This window comes from Dendrobates tinctorius, unplaced genomic scaffold, assembly GCF_039654945.1.
Source record: "Dendrobates tinctorius isolate UK_male_01 unplaced genomic scaffold, ASM3965494v1 ptg000059l, whole genome shotgun sequence".
Lineage (NCBI taxonomy): Eukaryota > Metazoa > Chordata > Amphibia > Anura > Dendrobatidae > Dendrobates > Dendrobates tinctorius.
In genome coordinates this window covers 15841542-15863541 of record NW_027361727.1, presented here as the reverse complement: position 1 = coordinate 15863541, position 22000 = coordinate 15841542, and the positions used below count along the sequence as shown (strand labels likewise).

General features: G+C 47.2%; 1 protein-coding gene across 1 annotated transcript; it reads right to left on the bottom strand.

Moving 5' to 3' along the window:
• Window positions 1-6387: 6387 nt before the first annotated feature.
• On the bottom strand, window positions 6388-8211 carry LOC141092368 (uncharacterized). The gene is made up of 2 exons (XM_073578462.1): window positions 8152-8211; window positions 6388-7658 (listed from the first exon to the last, which is right to left on the bottom strand). Exon 2 carries the CDS (start codon window positions 7644-7646, stop codon window positions 6573-6575), a length of 1074 nt encoding a protein of 357 aa, XP_073434563.1. The 5' UTR covers window positions 7647-7658; window positions 8152-8211; the 3' UTR covers window positions 6388-6572.
• Between the last annotated feature and the right edge of the window lie 13789 nt (window positions 8212-22000).

The following is a 22000-nucleotide window of genomic DNA, read 5'->3' as shown; positions in this document are numbered from 1 at the left end:
TTCCAACAACTTTCTATGACCAGAGCCCTAGCACGATATATATATATTTCAGACTACGGTTAAAAAGAGCTCGAAGATTGAATATACTATAATGGTTTCAGATCGCCAACTATATTTCTGGTTTTACATCAGGCTTCCCCAACTATATTTCTATAGCTTTATGTAAAAGGATCTGCAATTGTCTATATGCCTAGTCCACTTTTAACCCCCATATGACACATATCAGATGATGTCTTGTCAATATACTGCACCATTCACTGCTCTTAAAATTCAAGTAAGTCAACAGCGAACACAAAGGTTAAAACTTTCCAGTAATCCAGATTAAACATACTGTTTCAACAAGCATTGTCATTTAGTGTACTCAACATTGTGTCACTGAGGGAACATCACATCAGAAATGCAGCTAATGGTCTGATAAACTCACCACAGACAGAGGTCAAGTAAACCTTAATGTTATACAATGGCAAACAGATTCTCTTTTCTAGCCTGGTCTAAATGCAGTCTGTATATTTCGGGTTCCTATATTTCAATATACAGTAATTTCAACATGGACTCAAAAATAGGCATCTTTTATATAATTCACACTACAATTGTACATAAAAATACAATAATCTTGAACAAAAAGAGGCACCAACTTGGACAGGAGGGGAGAGGGCCCTGCCTGCGAGGGCTCACAATCTACAAGGAATGGGTGAGGATATAGTAGGTGAGGTTAAAGCTGGTTGTGCAGCGGTTTGGTGGAACGAAGGTTACTGCAGGTTGTAGGCTTATGGGAAGAGGTAGGCCTTCAGGTTCCTTTGGAAGGTTTCCCCAGTAGGTGAGAGTCTGATATGTTGCGGTAGAGAGTTCCAGAATAGGAGGGATGCGCGGGAGAAATCTTACATGCGACTGTGGGAAGAGGAAATAAGGGGAGTAGAGAAGGAGATCTTGTGAGGATTGGAGGTTGCGTGCAGGTAAGTACTGGGAGAGTAGGTAACAGATGTATGGAGGAGATTGGTTCTGGTATTACATGGTTAGGATTTTGAACTGGAGTCTTTGGGCAATGTGGAGCCAGTGAAGTTTTTGACAGAGGAGAGGCCGAGTAATAGCGGGTAGACCGGTGGATTAGTCGGGCAGCTGAGTTTAGGATAGATTGGAAAGGTGTTGGAGGGGAGGCTACAAAGCAGGAGGTTGCAGTAATTGTGGCAGGAGATGAGAGCATGCACTACTGTTTTTTGCAGATTCTTGGTTAATGAATGTGCGGATCCGGTTGATATTTTTGAGTTGGAGTCAGCAGGAAGTAGAAAAGTCTTGGATGGTTTGAAGTAGAGATTAGAGTCAAGGGTTACCCCGAGACAATGAGCTTGCGGGACTGTGGAGAGTGGGCAGCCATTGACTTTGATGGATAGGTCGGTCTGTTGGGGGTTGAGTGAGATGATGGAAAGATGAGTCATTAGCATAGAAGTGATACTGAAAGCTGTGGAACTCTATGAGCTGTCCCTGAAGATGGAGAAGAGCAGGGGTCATAGAACTGAACCTTGGTGGACACTTACAAGTAGGGGGCGAGGTGATGTGGTGTGTGTGTGAGAGAGACTCTGAATCTCCTGTCTTGTAGGTATGATAGGGCCAAGTCTGTGATGCCAAGAGATGAAGGAACGGTCCTCTGTCGAAGGCAGATGACAAGTCAAGGAGGAGGAGAACAGAGTAGTGTCGCTTTTATTTGACATTTAGTAGATCATTGGAAACATTAGTCAGGGCAGTTTCCGTGGAATGGTGCAATCGGAAACCAGATTGTTTGTTTGTTTTAATGTTTTATTTATTGAAATCTGCAAGTTACATCCGAAAGAAAGCAATCAACAGGGTAGCTTACAAAATTATTATATAACCTACAAATTCCACTTTTCGGGAGATAAACAGATAGTTTGAAATATCAATTCATGGCAAAAACTATTGATATATAGAGGTTTAAGGACACCAACAGCCTTAAAGGAACTTCCAGCAGCAGGATTATCTGGGTTCAAATCTGGGTTCTTCCCATCCACACGCCCCTGCTACATCACATATGCCATGATTTCAAACAAAGATGAAGAAGAACAAAAAAGAAGAAAAGAGAAGAGAAAAAAAACAGTATAGGGAGTAAAGGGACAGGAGGTCAAGTAATTAGAGGAAGAAGTTGGGATATAGGGGTGGAATATAAGGGAGATAAGGGGAGGGGGGGGGGAACACCAGGCAACAAGGATTTCGTCCACTCTGATAAAGCCAAGCAAGGAGGCCACCATAGCCTTATCAACTTCTACTAATGGATCTGAATCGGGTCCATGGGTGCCATACTCTTTCAAAAGCTGAAAGTGAGCCATTCACCAAGGCAGCCAGTTTGGCTACTTGATATAGCATATCTACCTTCTCTTGCAATTGGGATATAGATGGAATGGTAGTTGACTTCCAGTTCATAGGTATCAAAAGTTTCGCTGCTGAAAGAATGTGTTGAGTCAACAGAGCAGTATTTTTATGTCCAGTCGGTGACAGAAAATTTAAAAGCACTATCTCCGGTGTCAAAGTAAGCTTTTTGCCCACAATTTCCCCGATATAATCCTCTACTAGTCGCCAGAACTGCAGCAGGGGTGGACAGGACCACCACATATGTAAGTATGTTCCCTCCGAATCACAGCATCTCCAGCATCTAGCAGAAGACCCCGTCCGCCAATAAGTGTTCTGCTGTGGTGTAATATACCATCTGGCGACTATTTTAAAGGAATTCTCTTGTGCTCTAACACATTGTGATGGGCCATGAGATGAATTATAAATGTGTGATATTTGATTTGGGGTAAACTTGAATCCCAAATCCTTTTCCCAATGTGTTATATAAGCTCTTTTGAGACAACAGTCAGTTATATTTAAAATCTGGTAAATAGACGACATTATCTTTTTGGGTTTATCCTTTGTTGCACAGAGAGTCTCAAATGCAGTCAGTGGGCGGGTAACGTCTGCTCCTAAAAGATACCGTGCCAAGGAGTCTCTTATAGAGCCGAATTGTATAAAGGTCAAGTTGGAAAGCCCTGGTTGCTTCTTCAGTTCCTGAAAGGAGGGGAGTGCCCCGTCCGCCAAGAGGTCATCAACCGCTACATTTGCCAGGGAACCGGGTTTGATTACATCATTGTCTCGGGAATAAGATGCATGTGGCATTATATCTGCCAACTTGAGTAAGGGGGACAAAGGGGGAACTAGAGTTTTCACCAATCCCTTCCATAATTTTAAGGTAGCTTTGGTGTGTATATTAGGTAGATTTTTGTTTATGTTTTTACAAGGATATGCCAAAAGGATGGATCTCAGGGGATAAGGTGCTAGGGCTTCCTCCACCTCAATCCACTGCTTATTGTTAGGAGACCGCAACAGGTCTACCACTCTGGTAAGCATTGTCGCTTGGTAGTACCTCATTATGTCTGGTGCACCCATCCCACCCCTTGATTTGTTTAATGTTAATGTCCTGTATGCTAATCGGGGCTTTTGCTTTTTCCAAACATATCTGCGGAATAATGTATTAATTTTAAAAAGATACGATTTGGGGATGGTTATAGGGAGCATTTGGAAAATATATATAAACTTGGGTAAGATTAGGCTCTTCAGTAAATTTTTCCTTCCCATCCACGACACATACGAGTCCCTCCATGATTTCATGATGGTTTCTACTGAGGCAATTAGGGGGGGAATATTCTGTTGAAAAAGGTCTCTATCCGATCTTCCTATCTTTACACCTAAATATTTGATATATTGTTTTGGCCAGGTGAATGGGTATGTACTTTTTAGTTTAGCTAAGGTATTCGGGGATATATGTATGTCTAGCGCTTCCGACTTAGACATATTTACTTTAAAATTGGAAATTTTGCTATATTGATCTATAAGAGCCATCAATGTTGGGAGTCCCAGCAAAGGATTAGTCATCAAGACTAAGAGATCGTCCGCAAATGCCGCTATTTTATAGTGTGTCTTATTGATGCGAATACCCTCTATTCCCTCATGTACTTGTATGGCCTTTAAGAGAGGTTCCATTGCTAGCACAAATAACAACGGGGATAGGGGACAGCCCTGTCTTGTTCCGTTCTTTATAGTAAATGCATCTGTTGTAAAATCGTTAATCCTAATATGTGCTGTGGGCTTATCGTACATTGCCATTACGGCTGCTATAAACGCTTCGGGTATCTCAAACTTGATCAGCACTTCCCGTAGGTATACCCAGTCCACCCTGTCAAAGGCCTTCTCTGCATCTGTTCCAAGAAGCATCAATGGTAGTTTACGATTTTTTGCGTATTGAAGAAGGTGCAATACTTTATGGACATTATCCCTTCCCTCCCTTCCACCCACAAACCCGGTCTGATTTAAGGAAATCAAATTTGGCAATGACTTGGCCATTCTTTTTGCCATCAGCCCTGCTAGGATTTTTAGGTCCACATTAAGGAGAGAGATTGGCCTATAGCTACTACATTGCTCAGGATCCTTCCCCTCTTTGTGTATTAGGGATATTCTGGCTGTAAGCATTTGGTTTGGCAATGGGTGGCCTTGTAAAACTGCGTTGCAAACGTTCAATAAATGTGGGAGTAGGAGGCCAGAGAAGGATTTATAGTAAAGTGCTGAGAATCCATCTGGACCGGGCGCTTTCCCCTTCGGGCACTTTGACAGGGCGGACTGCAACTCCCCCAGTGAAAAAGGTCTAGTAAGATATTGTTTTTGGGAATCAGACAAGACAGGCAGATCTAAAGTGCTTAGGAAGGACCTAGTGTCCATGCTTCTTTTAAGTGCGGAATCGGCGTTATCTTCCGGACGGAGATTATATAATTTCTTATAGTAGTCAAGGAATGCCCGCTCCATGTGCTCAGGAGCTTGCGAGCTGAACCCTTGTTCATTCTTAATTGAGTTAATCAGCGTACGTGACTGCCGCTTCCTTAGTTGCGATAACATTAATTTGGATGCTTTGTCTCCATGGACGTACATTCTGTTTTTCCATGTTGCATATAGCTTAGCAGATCTCGAGTTTAATATGTCTTTAAGTTGCTGTCTTTTTTGTTGCAGCTTCTCTAAGCTATGTTGATCTATTTTATGTTTATGTGTAAGCTCCAGCTGTGATATACTATCATAAAGATCCTGGATTTCTTTTTGTTGCAGTTTATTTAGAAAGGAAGTGATAGATATCAACTCCCCTCTGACAACTGACTTATGTGCTTCCCATAGTATCTGTGAGGAAATTTCTGGTGAAGCATTTTGCTCAAAATATTGGGAGAGCACTTTGTTTATACGTGTCTGTACCTCGGTACTTCCAAGTACTGACTCATTGAGCCGCCATACTCTATGTCGGGGAAAGGCTTTAGATAATGAGAATTTTAACAAAACCGAAGAGTGATCGGAATAAATATTCGGAATTATTTTCGCCTGTTGTATATTGGCAAGCATTTTACTGGATATAAAAATATAGTCTAAACGGTGGTAAGATTTATGAGGGTGGGAGTAGAAGGTGTAGTCTCGGTCAGAGGGGTTTAGATATCTCCATGTGTCAATCAATTGTAGAGATCCCAGTTGTGACTTTATTCTGTAAAGATCTTTAGGTGAGAGCGAACTTTTCTGTTTAGTCGTGTCTAGCAAAGGCTCTAATGCAACATTCAAGTCCCCACCCACTATCAATGCACCCTCTCTAAAGCCATCAATTTTTTTCAGTGTTGAGAGTACCCATCTCAATAGTTTTTTATTTGGTGCGTATAAACTGCACAATGTTACCAGGGCACCGTTTAGTAGACCTTTGACAAAGATGTAACGACCCTGAGGGTCCGCCATAGTTTCTCTTAGCTGGAAGGGCACTCCCCTTGCCACTGCTATTGACACTCCTCTGGAACCGGACTGGGTGGTTGTCGCATGAAACCATTTATCATAAATCGAGCTTTCAAAGGAGGGCAATTTATCCGGTTTGAAGTGCGTTTCCTGAATAAGCAATACTGCTGCCTGCTGTTTTTTGAATAGTTGTAATGTGTGGCGTCTAGTGTTTGGAGAGTTCAGCCCATGTGCGTTAAAAGAGATGAATGTGTGTACCTTATCCGAATCCATCATGTTTCTGTACACAGCAGCATCCTTGCAGCTCACGACGGGGACGAATCCTTGTGCCTATAGGTGTGGGGAGGGGGTCTAGGACAAGTAGACCAGACGAAAGAAAGAAAAGGTTAGAGAAAACAGAAAGGTAAAGAGGGGGAGAACACAATATTAACATTATCCATGTTATTAAGTTGCACAATATCATTGACCAATATGCCAACGTACCATAGTTACCTACTGACATTGTTTCATAGAATGCCAGCTTGAGGAAAATTCCAATCAACCTATAAACTAAATATGAAATATGAAATGCTCCATTCTAGGAGAATGCCCAGTTTGGGCTGTAACTAAATCTAGGTTGAAACCTTACAACGAATTATTGGATAGATGTGGCAGCAGTGCTTACCCATATTTGGAAAAGCACGCCAACCCCATCAGATTTGCTTCAACCACATTCAATACCCCAACTGGGGTAGACACCAAGAAAAACTTAACTGCAAAATCTGGGTCTAACCCAAAGATCAAGTATTGTCTCTGGAGTCCTTAGGAAGCGAGGTCTTTGTCAGCTTCCTTTTCAGCCTTTGTGATTTTGGCGTCAGGGCTATCTGCCACGCCGGGTCATCTGGCAGCGGATGCAATAGGGTCGCCGAATGGAAGGACTCCAGGTCCGGGTAGGCCTCCAGCTCAATCCCCAAGGACTCACATGCCTCTTTGATGTCTTGTGATGTTCTTGCTGAGATACCTTTGTCTCCATTTGTGATATGTACTCCAAACGGGAACAACCATCTAAAACGGACGCCTTTTTTTATCAATGCTTCAGTGAACGGTTTCAAGATCCTCCGCTTCCTGAGAGTGCTGGCCGATAAATCCTGGAAAAGTTTAATTTGTGAGCCTTCATACGAGATCTCCTGCGCCTCCCGCGCTCTGCGAAGAACTAAGTCTTTTGCTCGATAATCGAGGAAGCGACAGATCACATCTCGTGGAGTTTCCCCTTGAGAAGGCCTCGGACGCAATGCTCTGTGTACTCTCACCAGTTCAATTTCCTGCGGATCTGATTCATTAAGTAGTTCTTTGAATATCTCTTGTGTTGCTTTCCATAACGCCTCAAAGGCCACCGTTTCAGAAAGGCCTTTAACTCTTATGTTGTTACGACGTTCTCTGTTCTCATGATCTTCTAGCACCGTGTGAATTGTATGTAGTTGGATTTCATGGACTTTTAAAGAGTCTAGTACAGCGTTCGAACTTTGCGTCATGGCAACTTGCGAATTTTCCAATGTCTCAAGTCTGTGGCCTTGAAGTTTTAGGTCGTGTTTTATCTCTGCAAGTTCTTGTCCTATTGGCTCAAGAGCTTTAGACAATATACGTTTGATGAACGAACGAGTGACTAAGGCCTCTCTCGCTGTGCTGCCCGTGTCAGAGTCACTCTCCGGTTCAGAATCTGAATCTCCTAATGAGGTCAAATCACGAAGCTTGGATGGTTTAAGAGAATCTGACGGAACCGTTTGTTTTGTAAGAAAGTCATCCATGTCTGTTTGCGTAGTGGACTTTGTAGGTTTGGGCATGCTTTTTTGCGTTTTTACGCTGGATCTCCCCATTTTTGCAGTTATCTAAAGCAGAGAAGAATAGAGCAGTTTGAAGATTAGAATTCCTCTCGCTGGCTATGAATTTAGCTAATGTTCCATTTTATGCCCAATCTTATAAGTGATAAACAATGGAAAGAGATGTCGTTCTGGCTCTGGTCACTAGATGGCAGTCTATAACCACTTTCTGCTGGTTTTCCAGAGAATCCTCTCTTATATTCGTACAGCTAGGTATAACATGGGTTAATTAGAAAGCAAATAAGGGGGGGATGAAAGATGTAGGGACAGCACTGGTGGGGGGGGAGCGCTTAATACAGATCTAAGGCTCCTTATATTACTCCCTTCTCTCCTCGCACCCCTCGGGTCAGACAGTCTCATGCCCCCACTTGATTAATTGATTATCTCCTTTATTGCTACGGAGTTAGGGAGAATGACCATGCTCTCCTGGTCCTCTGTCCCCTGAATCAGACCCCTCTGCTTAAGACACTCCGTCACCTTGCTTCTGTTATTTCAATGTTACCTCAGCTCCAGGAGACGCTTGAATTCCTCAGATCTCTCTCACTGACTGCAGAGAGGGGAGGAGGCTGAAGTGTGCCGCTGCACGTCTATTCTAGGTCCCGGGCCGCGTGTCTTCTGCAAGCCCGACGGGACTATTTTCAATGCTGCGGCGTGATACACACTCTCTGTAGCCGTCCCCCAGCTATGAGAATAGTAGCGATTTTATGTGTCCTGGTCAGGGGGTTTCGCAATGGTACCTTATTTGCAGGGGAGGGTTAGCTCCGGGGTCTCTCTTATCTGACAGCCTTGGGTCAGGGGTGAAGTCCTCTACCCGAGGCGATGGTGCTGTTAGCAGTATATCCTTCCGCCACTCCGGCAATCTCCCGCCTGCAGGGCCACAGTTATATGAATCCCTTCTTTATCCCGAACGTGACTTGCCACCCAGGGTCTATGCGATCCAGTGGGGTCCTGGTTTGGGTTGTAATGCGGGGATGGTATAAAAAGAAGGCTCTGGTGATATTAGAGCCCCTTTTGGTGCATTTGTCCGGGAGCTCAGGTTTCCTGCTTCTTGCTCCACCAACGTTCAGGCTCCGCCCCCCGGAAACCAGATTGTAAGCGGTCAAAGAGGGAGCATTAGAGGTAGGAGGACAGTTCAAAATGGATGTGTTCCAGTAGCTCTGAGGCATAGGGAAGAAGTGATATGGGGTGATGGCTAGACAGAGCATGAGTCAAGGGAGGGCTTTTTGAGGATGGGTGTATTGAGGCATGTTTGAAGCAGGAGGGAGGGACACCAGTTAGTGATGGGTTGAAGAGGTGATTTGGGATGAAGACTGGTGAAGTTTGGTATGAGGTGTGACTGGATCAGGTCAAGTTCTCAGGTGGTGAGATGTGATTTGGAGAGCAAAGAGGAAAGATGATCTTCTGTCATGGTGGAGAAGCTGGTTTGGAAGGAGAAGAGCTGATTATTTATGAGCTTACTCTGCATGTGTAATAATTTAAATAATGGTGAATCTTGTGACACAGCCGGAAGTACACGACGCAGGAAGTGGAGGAAAGCACAGAGAGAGGTCACCTCCTTTTTAATAAATTAAACACAAAAATGGCGTGAGGTCCCCTTATATTTGTTAACCAGCCACAGTAAAGCAGACTACTTGGGCTAGTATTTCAGTCTGGTAAGGATCCTATATCCATGAACCTTGCCAGCCTGATAATACCAGCCGACAGCAGTCTGCTTACCTTGGATGGTTAGCAAAAATAGTTGAATCCCCTCCAAAAAAAAAAAAAAAAAATAGCGTGGGGTCCCCCTATTTTTGTTAATCAGCCAAGGAAAAAGCAGACAGCTGTGGCCTGGTATTCTCAGGCTGGTGAGGCCTGTGGATTTGGCTCTCATCAGCCTAAAAATAGCAGCCCGCAGCCGCCCCACAACTGGTGCATCCAAAGATCTGCCAATTGTGCCTCTTTACCCCGCTCTTTCAACTTGCCCTGTAGCAGTGGAAAGTGGTATAATATCTGTGGGGTTGATGTTACCTTTGTATTGTCTGGTGACATCAAGCCCATGGCTTAATAATGGAGAAGCGTCTATAAGACACCCATCTTTCTCGTTCGCCTTATTGGGGGACACAGAGACCATGGGTGTATGCTGCTGCCACTAGGAGGCTGACACTATGCACAAAAAAGGTTAGCTCCTCCTCCGCCGTATACACCCCACCGACCGGCAGGAAATTCCTCAGTTTAGCTTAGTGTCAGTAGGAGGTGGACACGGGTCTTTTATTAGACCCATATCTACCTCAGTGTGCGTCGTTTCTTTGCAGGTTCCGGAGGGATACGGAGTGAACAGTCACATCCGTACTCCCACAAAGAGACTATGAGTACGGCGTGTACTGCCACCCCGTATCCTCATAGGTCTCCGCAGCAGGACCAGGAGCCTCGCACAAGTAGGTGCCAGCCGCACGGACGGTCCTTGCCCCCCGCCTCCCACCCTCTCGCCTACCAGAGCCTGAAGGTTGGATGAGGCGCGGATTTCATAGAGACAGACAGCGTGGGATTTTCAGGTACCTTTATTGTAAGGCCCCCTGCCTGGGTGAGTATAGAATCATAGAATCGTAGAGTTGGAAGGGACCTCCTGGGCCATCTGGTCCAACCCCCTGCTCAAAGCAGGATTCGCTAAATCATCCCAGTCAGATGTCTGTCCAGCCTCTGTTTGAAGACTTCCATTGAAGGAGAACTCACCACTTCTCGTGGCAGCCTGTTCCACTCATTGATCACTCTAACTGTCAAAAAGTTTTTTCTAATATCTAATCTGTGTCTCCTCCCATTCAGTTTCAATGTCATGTCAGTCTTCCCCCGGCGTTTTCTCTTGGAGCGGTCGCCAGGGGGACCACGTTAGGGTCCCTGCATGCCCCGCATCCCCCCACGGTCACCGCATCCATGCAGGCCCCGGGTCTTCACGGGCCTCGTTCTGCGCTTCCCCCCCCTTTTTTCCATTTCGGCAGGGGTAGCGCTGGAGTCGGGCAGTTCTGGGCAGGGACGCGGCCCGGTGTTGCGACGCGTCTTCCGCGCCGACCCCCTGCTGACAGGCGGCCGCCGCAACTAATTTAGGCCCCGGCTTGTGTTCGGGCCTACCGCAGCGTCGCGGCCACGCCCCCCGCCCCTTTCTACTAAGCGGGCTTCACTCCCGCTCTCCCCAGGCCCTCCCCCCGCCTTTCCCTCTCCTGCCCAGCATATTATGGCTAGAGGGCAGCAATTATTAACCCTGCGAGGAGCTCTGCCCTTCCCCGGGACCCGCGCTTTTCTACAGGCAGGCGCCATCTTCACAGCCTGCCAGCCGGACGCAGCTGGAGAGGCTCCCCAGCCCCTGAGCAGTTTCTGCAAGCAGCTTTTTGCCTCTTTGGGACGGCCAGCCGGACTTCTCCCTGATCTGCATCCCCGGACAGGTCGAGCAGCATCGCTTTTGGGGACACCGGACCGTGAGTAGCTCTGCACGGCAGACTGACCCTTCTCCGCCCTCTGTCCCCCAACCTTCCGGCACTACCTCAGGTTTTTCACAATGTCTATCCCTAAGGATGATCGTACGCGCTCTTCGGCCCTCCCCTGCACCCTAGTCAAGTTCTTCGCATGTTCTTCGTGCAACCGCAAACTTCCCTCAGGTCAGTCCTCTCCCCTCTCCCTGGACTGTAGCAATCCAATCCAGCCCGACGCCGCTCAGGAGCCATCCATAGCCCCAGGGGTGAGTGAGCCCCCCTTGCCGGGTTGGGCCTCCTCCCTATCACAGTCGGTGGCAGACCTCACCAAGGTGTCTCAGTCCCTAGTAGCCGTTCTGGATAAGTTGCCCTTGGGAGCTTCTGCGGGACCTAGCACGTCCCAGGACGTCCCATCTGAGCCAGCCAGTGTCAGTCGCAAGAGACCCAGGCAGGATCTCCAGGCGGAGTCCTCTCCTCGCCCTACCACACCCCATACTCCCCAGCAGTCTCCCTCTCGGGCCTCCTCTCCCAAGTCAGGTGAAGCGCTTTTGGAATCTGAAGGGGTCTTAGAGCTGGATTCGGATCAGGATGCGAACATGAAGGTTACGGTGCAGAACCTCATTGCCGCGATTCACCATACCTTCGACATCACTGACGCCCCTGCGAAATCCTCAGATCAGGAGGTTTCGTTCAGACGGGCGGAAACACCTTCCAGGGTGTTTCCCTTTCATTCCGAGTTTGGGAAGATTTTTACCAAGGAAAGGGAAGATCCGACTAGACGCTTTCAAAGAGGAAAGCGTCTCGGCGTGCTGTATCCGTTCGCTAAAGAGCTCACGGACAACTGGGCCGCTTCTCCTTCAGTGGACCCTCCCGTATCCAGACTCTCTAATAATACTGTTCTTCCGCTGTCGGGTGTAGCGTCTCTAAAGGATTCTAATGACAGAATCATAGAATCCCTAGCAAAGTCTGCCTTCGAGGCGGCATCTGCGGCGGTATGTCCAGTCTTTGCTTCATCTTGGGCAGCAAAGGCTATATCCGCTTGGGCAGAGGACCTTCGGCAGGGCATTCTGGATAAGGCACAACCGGAGCATTTGGCCGATCTCGCCAATCAGATTTCCCATGCGGGGGATTATCTGCTTTCTGCTTCCTTGGATGCCGGTTCAGGCGTCAAGCAACATCGTGGCAATCCGACGTACAATTTGGCTCAAGGCCTGGCAGGCGGACTTGTCCTCTAAAAAGTCTCTGACTAATCTGCCTTTTCAAGGAGTGCGTCTCTTTGGGTCCCAATTGAACCAGATTATTAAGGACGCTACCGGAGGTACGAGTTCTCTTCTCCCCCAATCCAAGCCTCGCAGACCTCCTCCAAGGCGTCAGTTCCGTCCCTTTCGGTCTTTCCGCCGTTTCAATGCGGTGGAAAACCCTTCCAACCAGCAAAGGCCACAAGCACGTCAGGAAAGAAAGAAGGTCTCCTTCAGGCCCACTCCGTCCTGGCGGTCCCACTCTTCCCAGGGAAGACCACCCAGATCTAGATCTGGACGGTCTACATCCGCATGACTATCATCGGTCTTCCGTGGGTCCCTTCCAATTGGGAGGTCGACTTCTTTTCTTCAGCGACGTCTGGTTCGCCTCAGTAGAGGACGCTTGGGTCAGAGAGGTTGTATCGACAGGATACAAAATAGAGTTCGTTTCTCTTCCACGGGATCGCTTCTTCCAATCCCGTCCGCCACGGGATCCTGCCTTGATCCCGGGGTTCGGTTCGGCCATTGCCTCTCTCCTCAGCTCCGGGGTGATTGTGCTCGTTCCCGAATCGGAACGATTCACAGGGTTTTATTCAAACCTGTTTGTGGTGCCGAAAAAAGACGGGGCGGTTCGACCCATCTTGGATCTCAAGTTACTCAACAAGAGAGTTCGCCTCCGCCACTTCCGGATGGAGTCGGTTCGCTCGGTGATTGCCTCCATGGAGGAGCAGGAATTCATGTGTTCCATAGACATCCAAGATGCCTATCTACACGTGCCCATATTTCCCGGACATCCGAAGTTCCTGTGGTTTGCGATTCACCACGAACATTATCAGTTCGTCGCGCTCCCTTTTGGGCTCGCCACCGCTCCCAGGGTCTTCACGAAGATTATGGCGGCGTTGATGGCCTTGTTGAGGATCAGAGGTCTTGTTCTTTTTCCGTATCTCGACGATATTCTGATCAAGGCTCCCTCCTTTCATCAGGCCCGCCTAAGTGTGGCGATCGTTCTAGACACCCTGTCCAGTTTTGGGTGGATCGTCAACCGGAAAAAGTCCTGTCTGATCCCTACTCAACGCCTTGTGTTTCTGGGCCTTCTTTTCGACACTCGTCGGTCAAGGGTATTTCTCCCACAAGACAAGATTCTTTCCCTGCAGCAGGGCGTCCCATCACTACAGATCGCACGGTTTTCATCTCTCAGGACAGCCATGAGGATTCTGGGGAAGATGGTGGCAGCAATAGAGGCAGTTCCCTTTGCCCAGTTTCACGCCAGGCCCCTCCAGCAGGCCACTTTGTCCAGGTGGAACAGGTCGGCTCTGTCTCTGGATCGTCCGGTTCGTCTTTCATGCCGGATCAAGCGGTCTCTCAACTGGTGGTTGACGTCTCCCCTCATTCTCTCGGGGCGGTCCTTTCTTCCCAGATTGGCACAATGGACGCCAGCCTCATCGGCTGGGGTGCAGTGTTCCGCAATCACACTGTTTAGGGTCGATGGTCGACTCAGGAATCAGCTCTGCAGATCAATGTCCTAGAGATACGAGCGATCCTTCTGGCTCTCATCCACTGGGAACGGCGCCTCAAGGGCCTGCCTGTCAGGATTCAAATAGACAATGCCACAGCGGTGGCGTATATCAACCGACAAGGGGGGACACGGAGTGTCTCAGCCCTGGCGGAAGTGTCCAGAATTCTTCAATGGGCAGAGACCTTTGTTCCAACAACTTCCGCGGTTCACATTCCCGGCGTGGACAACTGGGCCGCCGATTTTCTAAGCCACGAGGGTCTCGCGGCAGGGGAATGGTCCCTACATCCGGAGGTGTTTCATCTGCTCTGCCGTCGGTGGGGAACCCCGGACGTAGACCTCATGGCGTCTCGCCTCAAAAGGAAGGTACCACAATTCGTGTCCAGGTCTCGGGACCCCCTGGCAGTGGGCGCCGACGCTCTGGCCGATCCTTGGTCACAATTCGAGCTCCCCTACCTGTTCCCTCCCCTGCCTCTTCTTCCCAAGCTGTTGAAGAAAATCAAGGCAGAAGGGATTCCAGTCGTCCTCATCGCCCCAAATTGGCCCACAAGGTCTTGGTTCGCGGACATTGTCAACCTTCTCGCGGACGCCCCCTGGAAGCTTCCCGACAGGGCAGATCTGCTGTCGCAAGGCCCGATTTGCCACCCCCATTCTCGGTCGCTCAATTTAACGGTGTGGCTGTTGAGACCGAGGTTTTGAAACGGGCAGGATTCTCTGATCGAGTGATTCATACCATGATCCGCGCCAGAAAGCCTTCCTCTTCCAAGATCTATTACCGTACTTGGAAAGCCTATTTCTCCTGGTGTGAGGCCAATGACATCGCGGCCATGGTTTTTTCGCTTCCTTCTGTTCTGGCGTTTCTTCAGACAGGGCTGGATGCGGGGCTTGCTCTCAGTTCCTTGAAGGGTCAAGTTTCAGCACTGTCCATTTTATTTCAGAAGACGCTGGCCTCCCGGCCCCAGGTCAAAACCTTTCTTCAGGGTGTGGCTCACACGGTTCCTCCGTACCGAGCGCCCGTGGATCCTTGGGATCTTAAGTTCGTTCTTGGGGTTCTGCAAGGTCCTCCTTTTGAACCTCTCAGGGATGTTTCCCTTGCCCTCCTTTCTTGGAAGGTGGCCTTTCTGGTGGCCATTACTTCCATCCGACGTGTGTCAGAATTAGCGGCCCTTTCTTGCCGCTCTCCCTTTTTGGTACTTCATCAGGACAAGGTAGTTCTGCGGCCTCCGCACTCTTTCCTTCCGAAGGTGGTATCTTCGTTTCACCTCAATGAGGACATTGTTCTGCCATCCTTCTGCCCAAGCCCAGCTCATCCTCGGGAGCGATCCTTGAACAAGCTGGACCTGGTCAGGGCATTGAGAGTCTATCTAGCCAGGACATCTTCCTTGCGGAAGTCAGACTCTCTGTTTATCATTCCAGACGGTGCAAGGAAAGGTCACCCAGCCTCAAAGGCCACTATTGCTCGTTGGATCAGATCGGCAATTTTGGAGGCATACCGGGTCAAGCATCGTGCAGCTCCTTCAAGGATCAGAGCGCTCTCTACCCGGGCGGTGGGTGCCTCCTGGGCGGTGCGCCACAGAGCTTCCGCGCTGCAGCTTTGCAAAGCTGCAACGTGGTCTTCGGTTCACACTTTTGTGAAATTCTACAGGGTCCACACCTACGCTTCGGCGGACGCCAGCCTAGGTAGAAGGATTCTGCAGGCCGCGGTGGTGAGTCCACTGGCCTAATGGAAGTTTGTTTCCCACCCCAGGGACTGCTTTGGGACGTCCCATGGTCTCTGTGTCCCCCAATAAGGCGAACGAGAAAACAGGATTTTTTGGGTTGCTTACCGTAAAATCTGTTTCTCGGAGCCTTCATTGGGGGACACAGCACCCTCCCATGTTCTACAACTCCTGTTCTTATGTTTGTCGATTGGTTACAGTTGAGTTGTTCGTTCTGTTTTCAATCTATTCCGTTACTTCTCCTACTGCTTTCTCACTAACTGAGGAATTTCCTGCCAGTCGGTGGGGTGTATACGGCGGAGGAGGAGCTAACCTTTTTTGTGCATAGTGTCAGCCTCCTAGTGGCAGCAGCATACACCCATGGTCTCTGTGTCCCCCAATGAAGGCTCCGAGAAACAGATTTTACGGTAAGCAACCCAAAAAATCCTGTTATTACTAATCCTATAGTTACATGGTAAATAAAAACACAGCCAGAATAAAGTATTTTAATTGAAATAATGACACAGACTCCTTTTAATAGCTCTTAATTAAACCATACTTACTGCATTGCCTATTCCACCGACGCTCTCGTTCTCCTGTAAGAGAAATAAAATAAAAAAGCAACAGTATACTATACCTGTCTGCCAAGAAGATACACATACTGTCCCACGACGAGTCCAGCTCTGCTACATCTGGATGCCTTTGGCTGAATGAATGGTGGCATTATGCCACCACTCAGCCTGACATCCAGACACAGCTGAGCTTGAAGATGATGACTGGAGATAACTCTGTCCCCGGTGCTCATGTGCACGACAGTTCTCGTGGTTAGCTGAGCTCATCGCGTGAACTGCAGTGTATGGGAACTTCCGGCTGAAAAAAGGTAAGACATTATTTAAATTAGTACACATGCGTAGTAAGCTGCGTTCCTACACTTAATACGCATGTGGCTAAGAAGATAATGCGGTTTTACCGCATCTAATGATAGTAAACGGGTAATTTATACATAAGTTGACATGCTGCGGTCTGGAAAGACTCTCCGCATGTGCGTCTCCGCAGGGCAGCCGGAGGTGTCTCAAGACACAGTGGAGATGAGATTTCATGAAATCCCATCCACTATGCTGTAACATCTGGCAGCTGCGGCAGTACACAGCGTCCAACCTGCAGGCTTTACTGATTGTGGGAACATACCCTAAGCGATTTTATTTAGTAAGAAAGAGACCCCAAAATTAAGCAGTGTCTGTTCCAAGAATGGGATAAGATTGGAAAACATTACACTGTAAGACTGGCCTGTGCAAAAAGGATTGTGTCAGCATTGAAAGTGAACTTGTCAGCAGGATTTTGCTCAGTAAACTACGGATACTGTCAGGTTGGTGCTGTTATACTGATTAAAATGACGCTGGGGTTGATGAAATCCATCTTGTGGTTGTTTAATCTGTATTTGCAGTTTTCAGTTAATGAGGTTCTTCTGCTCTGGGGGCGGGCCTGTGGGTATAGCTTTATGTGGTGCTTTGCTCACATATGCATCCTTATGGGCTTATGACAAGTCAGTGATCCTTCAGTGACCTGCCCCCTATTTTACATACTAATAATATTGTTGGCTTAGAATTTTTTGTTTTTATCTCTTACCAATAGACGCTACTGCGCAAGCAGCACCATTTTGCTACAGCCACATTTTTTTTCCTCCAGCAAAATGGCGGTGCATGCACAGTAGCATCTATCGCTGGTGGCGCCATTTTGTTGAAGGAAAAAAAAATTTACAGCAAAGTGGTATATGATACAGTGCAAGCACCACCAATAGACAAGGGACAGATGCTACTACGCATCTGCTCCTCACCAATGCCATTTGGCTGCAGCAAAAGACATGCTGCTGTGCTGGCGCCATGTTGCTGGATGTATTTTTTCTAAGCCTACAATATTCTATGCATTATGTAAAATAGGAGGCACATCACAGAGGGATCAGTAACCCATCCTAAGCTCATAAGGATGCATAAAGCTCTGCCCACAGGCCGCCCTGGAGCACCAGAATCTCATTAATCTGTATTTGCAGTTTTCAGTTAAACAACCACAAGACGGATTTCATCAACCCAGGTAACATATTAATCAGTATAACGGTGCCAACCTGATAGTGTCTGTAGTTTACTGAGCAAAATCCTGCTGACAGGTTTGCTTTAACATACTAAAATTTCAGGTACGTGGAGCATTTTGTGGAAAAAAAAAATTGTACTTTCATGTACCCAGCACAGCTTACAAACAAACTACTCTCAAAAAGTTGGGAATATTTCTATTTTAGGTGAAATTTATTGAAAACTTACAAAATATCCCTGTAGCAGGAACTTTTTGAGGAAAGTAGGGTATAAATGTAGAAGTATGCAATGGTAATTTACTAATCTCAAACGATTTATTGAAACGAAAACCGACAACAGTGGTGGGCATACCCCAACAACGAAAAATGTAACTTGCAATAACTTGTCATGTGGCCTTTAGCATCAATTACAGCTTGACAAAGATGTCTTAGGCTGTTCTCAAGCAGAGTTATGTCTGCTGCGGCATGCCATCGCGCTCATCTTGAAAGGCAGCCCTCAGGTCATTGAAGTTCTGGGGTACAAAATTATGAGCCTTTATGCTAGGTTTTCTATGGGATTTAGGTCTGGAGAAAGTGCAGGCCATTCCATTTAGGGTACCCTAGTTTCTAGCAGCTGTTCCCTAATGATGCGACCTCGATGAGTTGGAACATTGTCTTCCATGAAGATGAAATTAGGTCTGCTTGTGTAGAGTCACAATGACTGAATTAATGTTATTCACGTAGCAGGGGCTTGTCACAAAGTGAAGGGCAGTTCTGTAGTGACTAGACACACCTGCCCACACTGTAACACCACCACCAAAGGCTCGTCTGGTGACAACAGTGGCTGACTGGTATAGCGCTCTCCTTGACTTCTCCAACGTCGTTGGCGGCCATAATTTCTGCTCAGCATGAATCGTTTTTCATCGGTGAACAGCACTGAGATCCACTGGTCCTTAATCCAGCGTAGATGGTCCCTGGCCCATGCAAGATGATGTCTGTGTCTGATGGTGTGGTCGGGTACCCTTGCAGGTCGTCAAGCACGCAGTCCACACTGATGTAAATGGTTTTGAATGGTCTGATGTGACATTTGGGTGCCTCTCACCTCCATCACCTGGTTCCAAAGGACATTGTTCACAATGAAGCGGTCATCAGCGTGGGATGTAGCCAAAGAACATCCACTTCTCTCTATTTCTGTGACTCTTCCAGTATCCCTGTTGTCACCTGCTGATGACTCTGTGACACTCTACGCGCAGTGGCCTCTTCCGTCTGACAACATCCTGCTTGAAGCCTTGCATGGGCGAGGTACTGTTGGTCAATTGTTAGGTGTCGCCTTGGTCTCGTGTCAAAATGTGAACGACATGATGAGGAGGACTGTCTAATAGCAATTATAACTGAACTCTAAAATATATTGGGTAATTCATGGATCAAACACCATGTTGCCATTAAGATCCTTATTAGAGAACAGCAAGTTGTGGAAAAAAGTCATTGAACAGTTGGATTCAAACATTTAGGTTTATCCTGAAATTTTGCCCTAAAGCCAAATATCACTAACTTTTTAAGAGCAGTGTATATATGTGTTATCAAATGGAATACCAGCTACACATCACATTAAATCTCAAGGGAGCAATCCATTTTGCTTGACTTTCCATGATGGAGACCTCAACCCCACACACACACACACACACACACACACACACACACACACACACACACACACACACTACAGAACTAAAACCCACCAGGCCCATCTTTGACCAGCCCACCAGATCTACTAAATTCAATTGAGACCCCAAAATAAGTTACCTAGAGCCAAACTTTTCTACATTCCTTCAAAAGTTTTATAAGTTCACCTACCACCCAAAAAGTTTTTGCCCTCCGCCAATAGCGCAAGCGTGACCATGCTTTAAAGACCATCCTGCCATAAATTCTTAAAGGGAATCTGTCACCTATTTTTTCGTATATAAGCTGCAGCCATCAGGGGCCTTATCTACAGCATTCTGTAATGCTGTCCGGCAGTGACAACCGTAGAGGTCTGCAGGAGACCTCCGGTTGTCATTCCGACCCATCGGTGACCCACGATCGTGTGACGTTCTGTTCAAGATTATGATACTTGTTTTTCTTTTGCTATGTACACCCCTTTTCACATGTAAAGCGCCATGGAATAAATGGTGCTATAATAGTAAATATAATTTTATTTCTCCAGACGGCTCATTCTCAACGCGTTTCGAAGTTGGACTAACTTCGTGATCAGACCTACAATAATTATTATTGTGGTGCTCCTGATGGTTTATCTCAACGCGTTTCGAAGTCAGACTACTCCTGATGAAGAACGTAGTCCAACGCCAAAACGCGATGAGAATAAACTGCATTCTTCTTAATATACCGCGTCCTCTCGATTTTTTTGAGGGGGGAGGTCTACCTCATTTGCACCCCTACCCCCCCAAAAAAAAACAATGGCTGTATGAGAAGCTGTTGGTGGCTGTATTCTCCCACTACTGTATGGTTGGACACGACTAGGTCTGCCTCTTCCACAAGTCCCATTTTAAGTCACAGCATTCTGAGGAAAATTAATAATTATCCTCAGCTGAGAGACTTAAGGGCCTTTTACATTTAGCGATGCACCAGCGATCCAACCCAGTCAGGATCGCTGGTGCATCGCTAAATGATCGCTAGTGAGCTTCCACACAGGAAGATCTCACAGCGATGCAGCAGTGACGCACCCCACCTAAGGGAGGGGAAGAATATAAAGTGATTTTAGGTAAAACCTGTGGAGAGATCAGGTCCAGCCCCAATCATTATATAGGGTGAAGCTGGTCTCACACTCGCATATTTTGGCTGCACACGGATCCGTTTTCGTCTCCATTGACTTTCAGTGGTGACGGATGGGACTGTGCATCCAGATGTCACCGTTTTCCCACAGATCCGCATGTCTGCATATTTTATCAGATGCACAAAAACGCAATTTCTTGCAGTTTTGTGTCATCTGAAAAAGACGCACAGGGAGACGCACGGATCCGCGGCTACACGTCTGGAATTAACATGGAGCTCTATGGAGCACGGATCCAGGAGAACGCGGATCCGTGTGCAGGAATCCGTTTTGCGGCACTGAGCATGCTCGGAAGTGAGGGATGTGCTGTATGGGACCAGTCTGCAGACATAATATAGACTATGCCTGCATGCTGCTCTGTCATACAGTGATCTTTCCCCCCTCACTAGAAGAGCTTGTGCCATGTGTTACAGTGTGGTAATGATCATATAATGTATTGGGAGCCTGTATGGGGGCTCCTGGTTAGGCCTGTTTCACACATCCGTCTGTGACCATCAGTCAAAATCCGCCGTTTTGCAAAAAAAAAATGGATCCGCCATTTTGCTTGGCAGATCCGTTATTTTCCCCATTGAGTTGCATTACCGGCGCATCTTGACGGATGGCCATCCGTTGGATCCGTTTTTTTGCGGATCCGCCAAATTTTTGGCGTCCGCCGACATGCCTGGACGGACCATGCAGGATCCGCAAAAATCTCTCTCTTTCTCTCTCTCAAACAATCCGGTGGCATCAGTACAACAACAAATCCGCTTTCCGCCATTTTGGCGGATTTAAACTGGCACAAAAAACTGATGTGTGAAACAGGCCTTAGGGGCTGCATGAGCGGGGCTGCGTTCACACTAGTGCAGGGGCGGACATAGACTGTAGTGGGCCCCTGTGCAAGAAATTTTTCGCCCCCCCCCTTCATAGGGCAACAAAGTTATTTGCGATTTGTTATCTAATATTGAGTCTATGCAGGGCTGGATATAATATCTGTATAGAATATAATGTAACCCCCCATATAGTATAATGCAGTCCCTCCATAGAATATATGGCAACCCCCTCATAGGATATAATGCAGCCCCTTATATAGTATAATGTAGCCCCTCCATAGAATATAATGCAGCCCCCATAGAATATAATAAATATAATACAGCCCCCTATAGATTATAATGTAGCCCCAAATAGAATATAATACAGCCCACCTCCCCATAGAATATAATGTAGCCCCCCCATATTATATAACACAGCCTCCCCCATAGAATATAATGTAAAATGTACCCCCATGGTATAACACAGCCGCATAGTGTATACCCCAGCAACACATGGTATACAACCCACCATGGTATAATACTGACCAGCATGGTATATAGCCCCCCAGCATGGTATAATACAGCCCAGCATGGTATATAGCCCCCCCCAGCATGGTATAATACAGCCCAGCATGGTATATAGCCCCCCAGCATGGTATAATACAGCCCAGCATGGTATATAGCCCCCCCAGCATGGTATAATACAGCCCAGCATGGTATATAGCCCCCCCAGCATGGTATAATACAGCCCAGCATGGTATATAGCCCCCCCAGCATGGTATAATA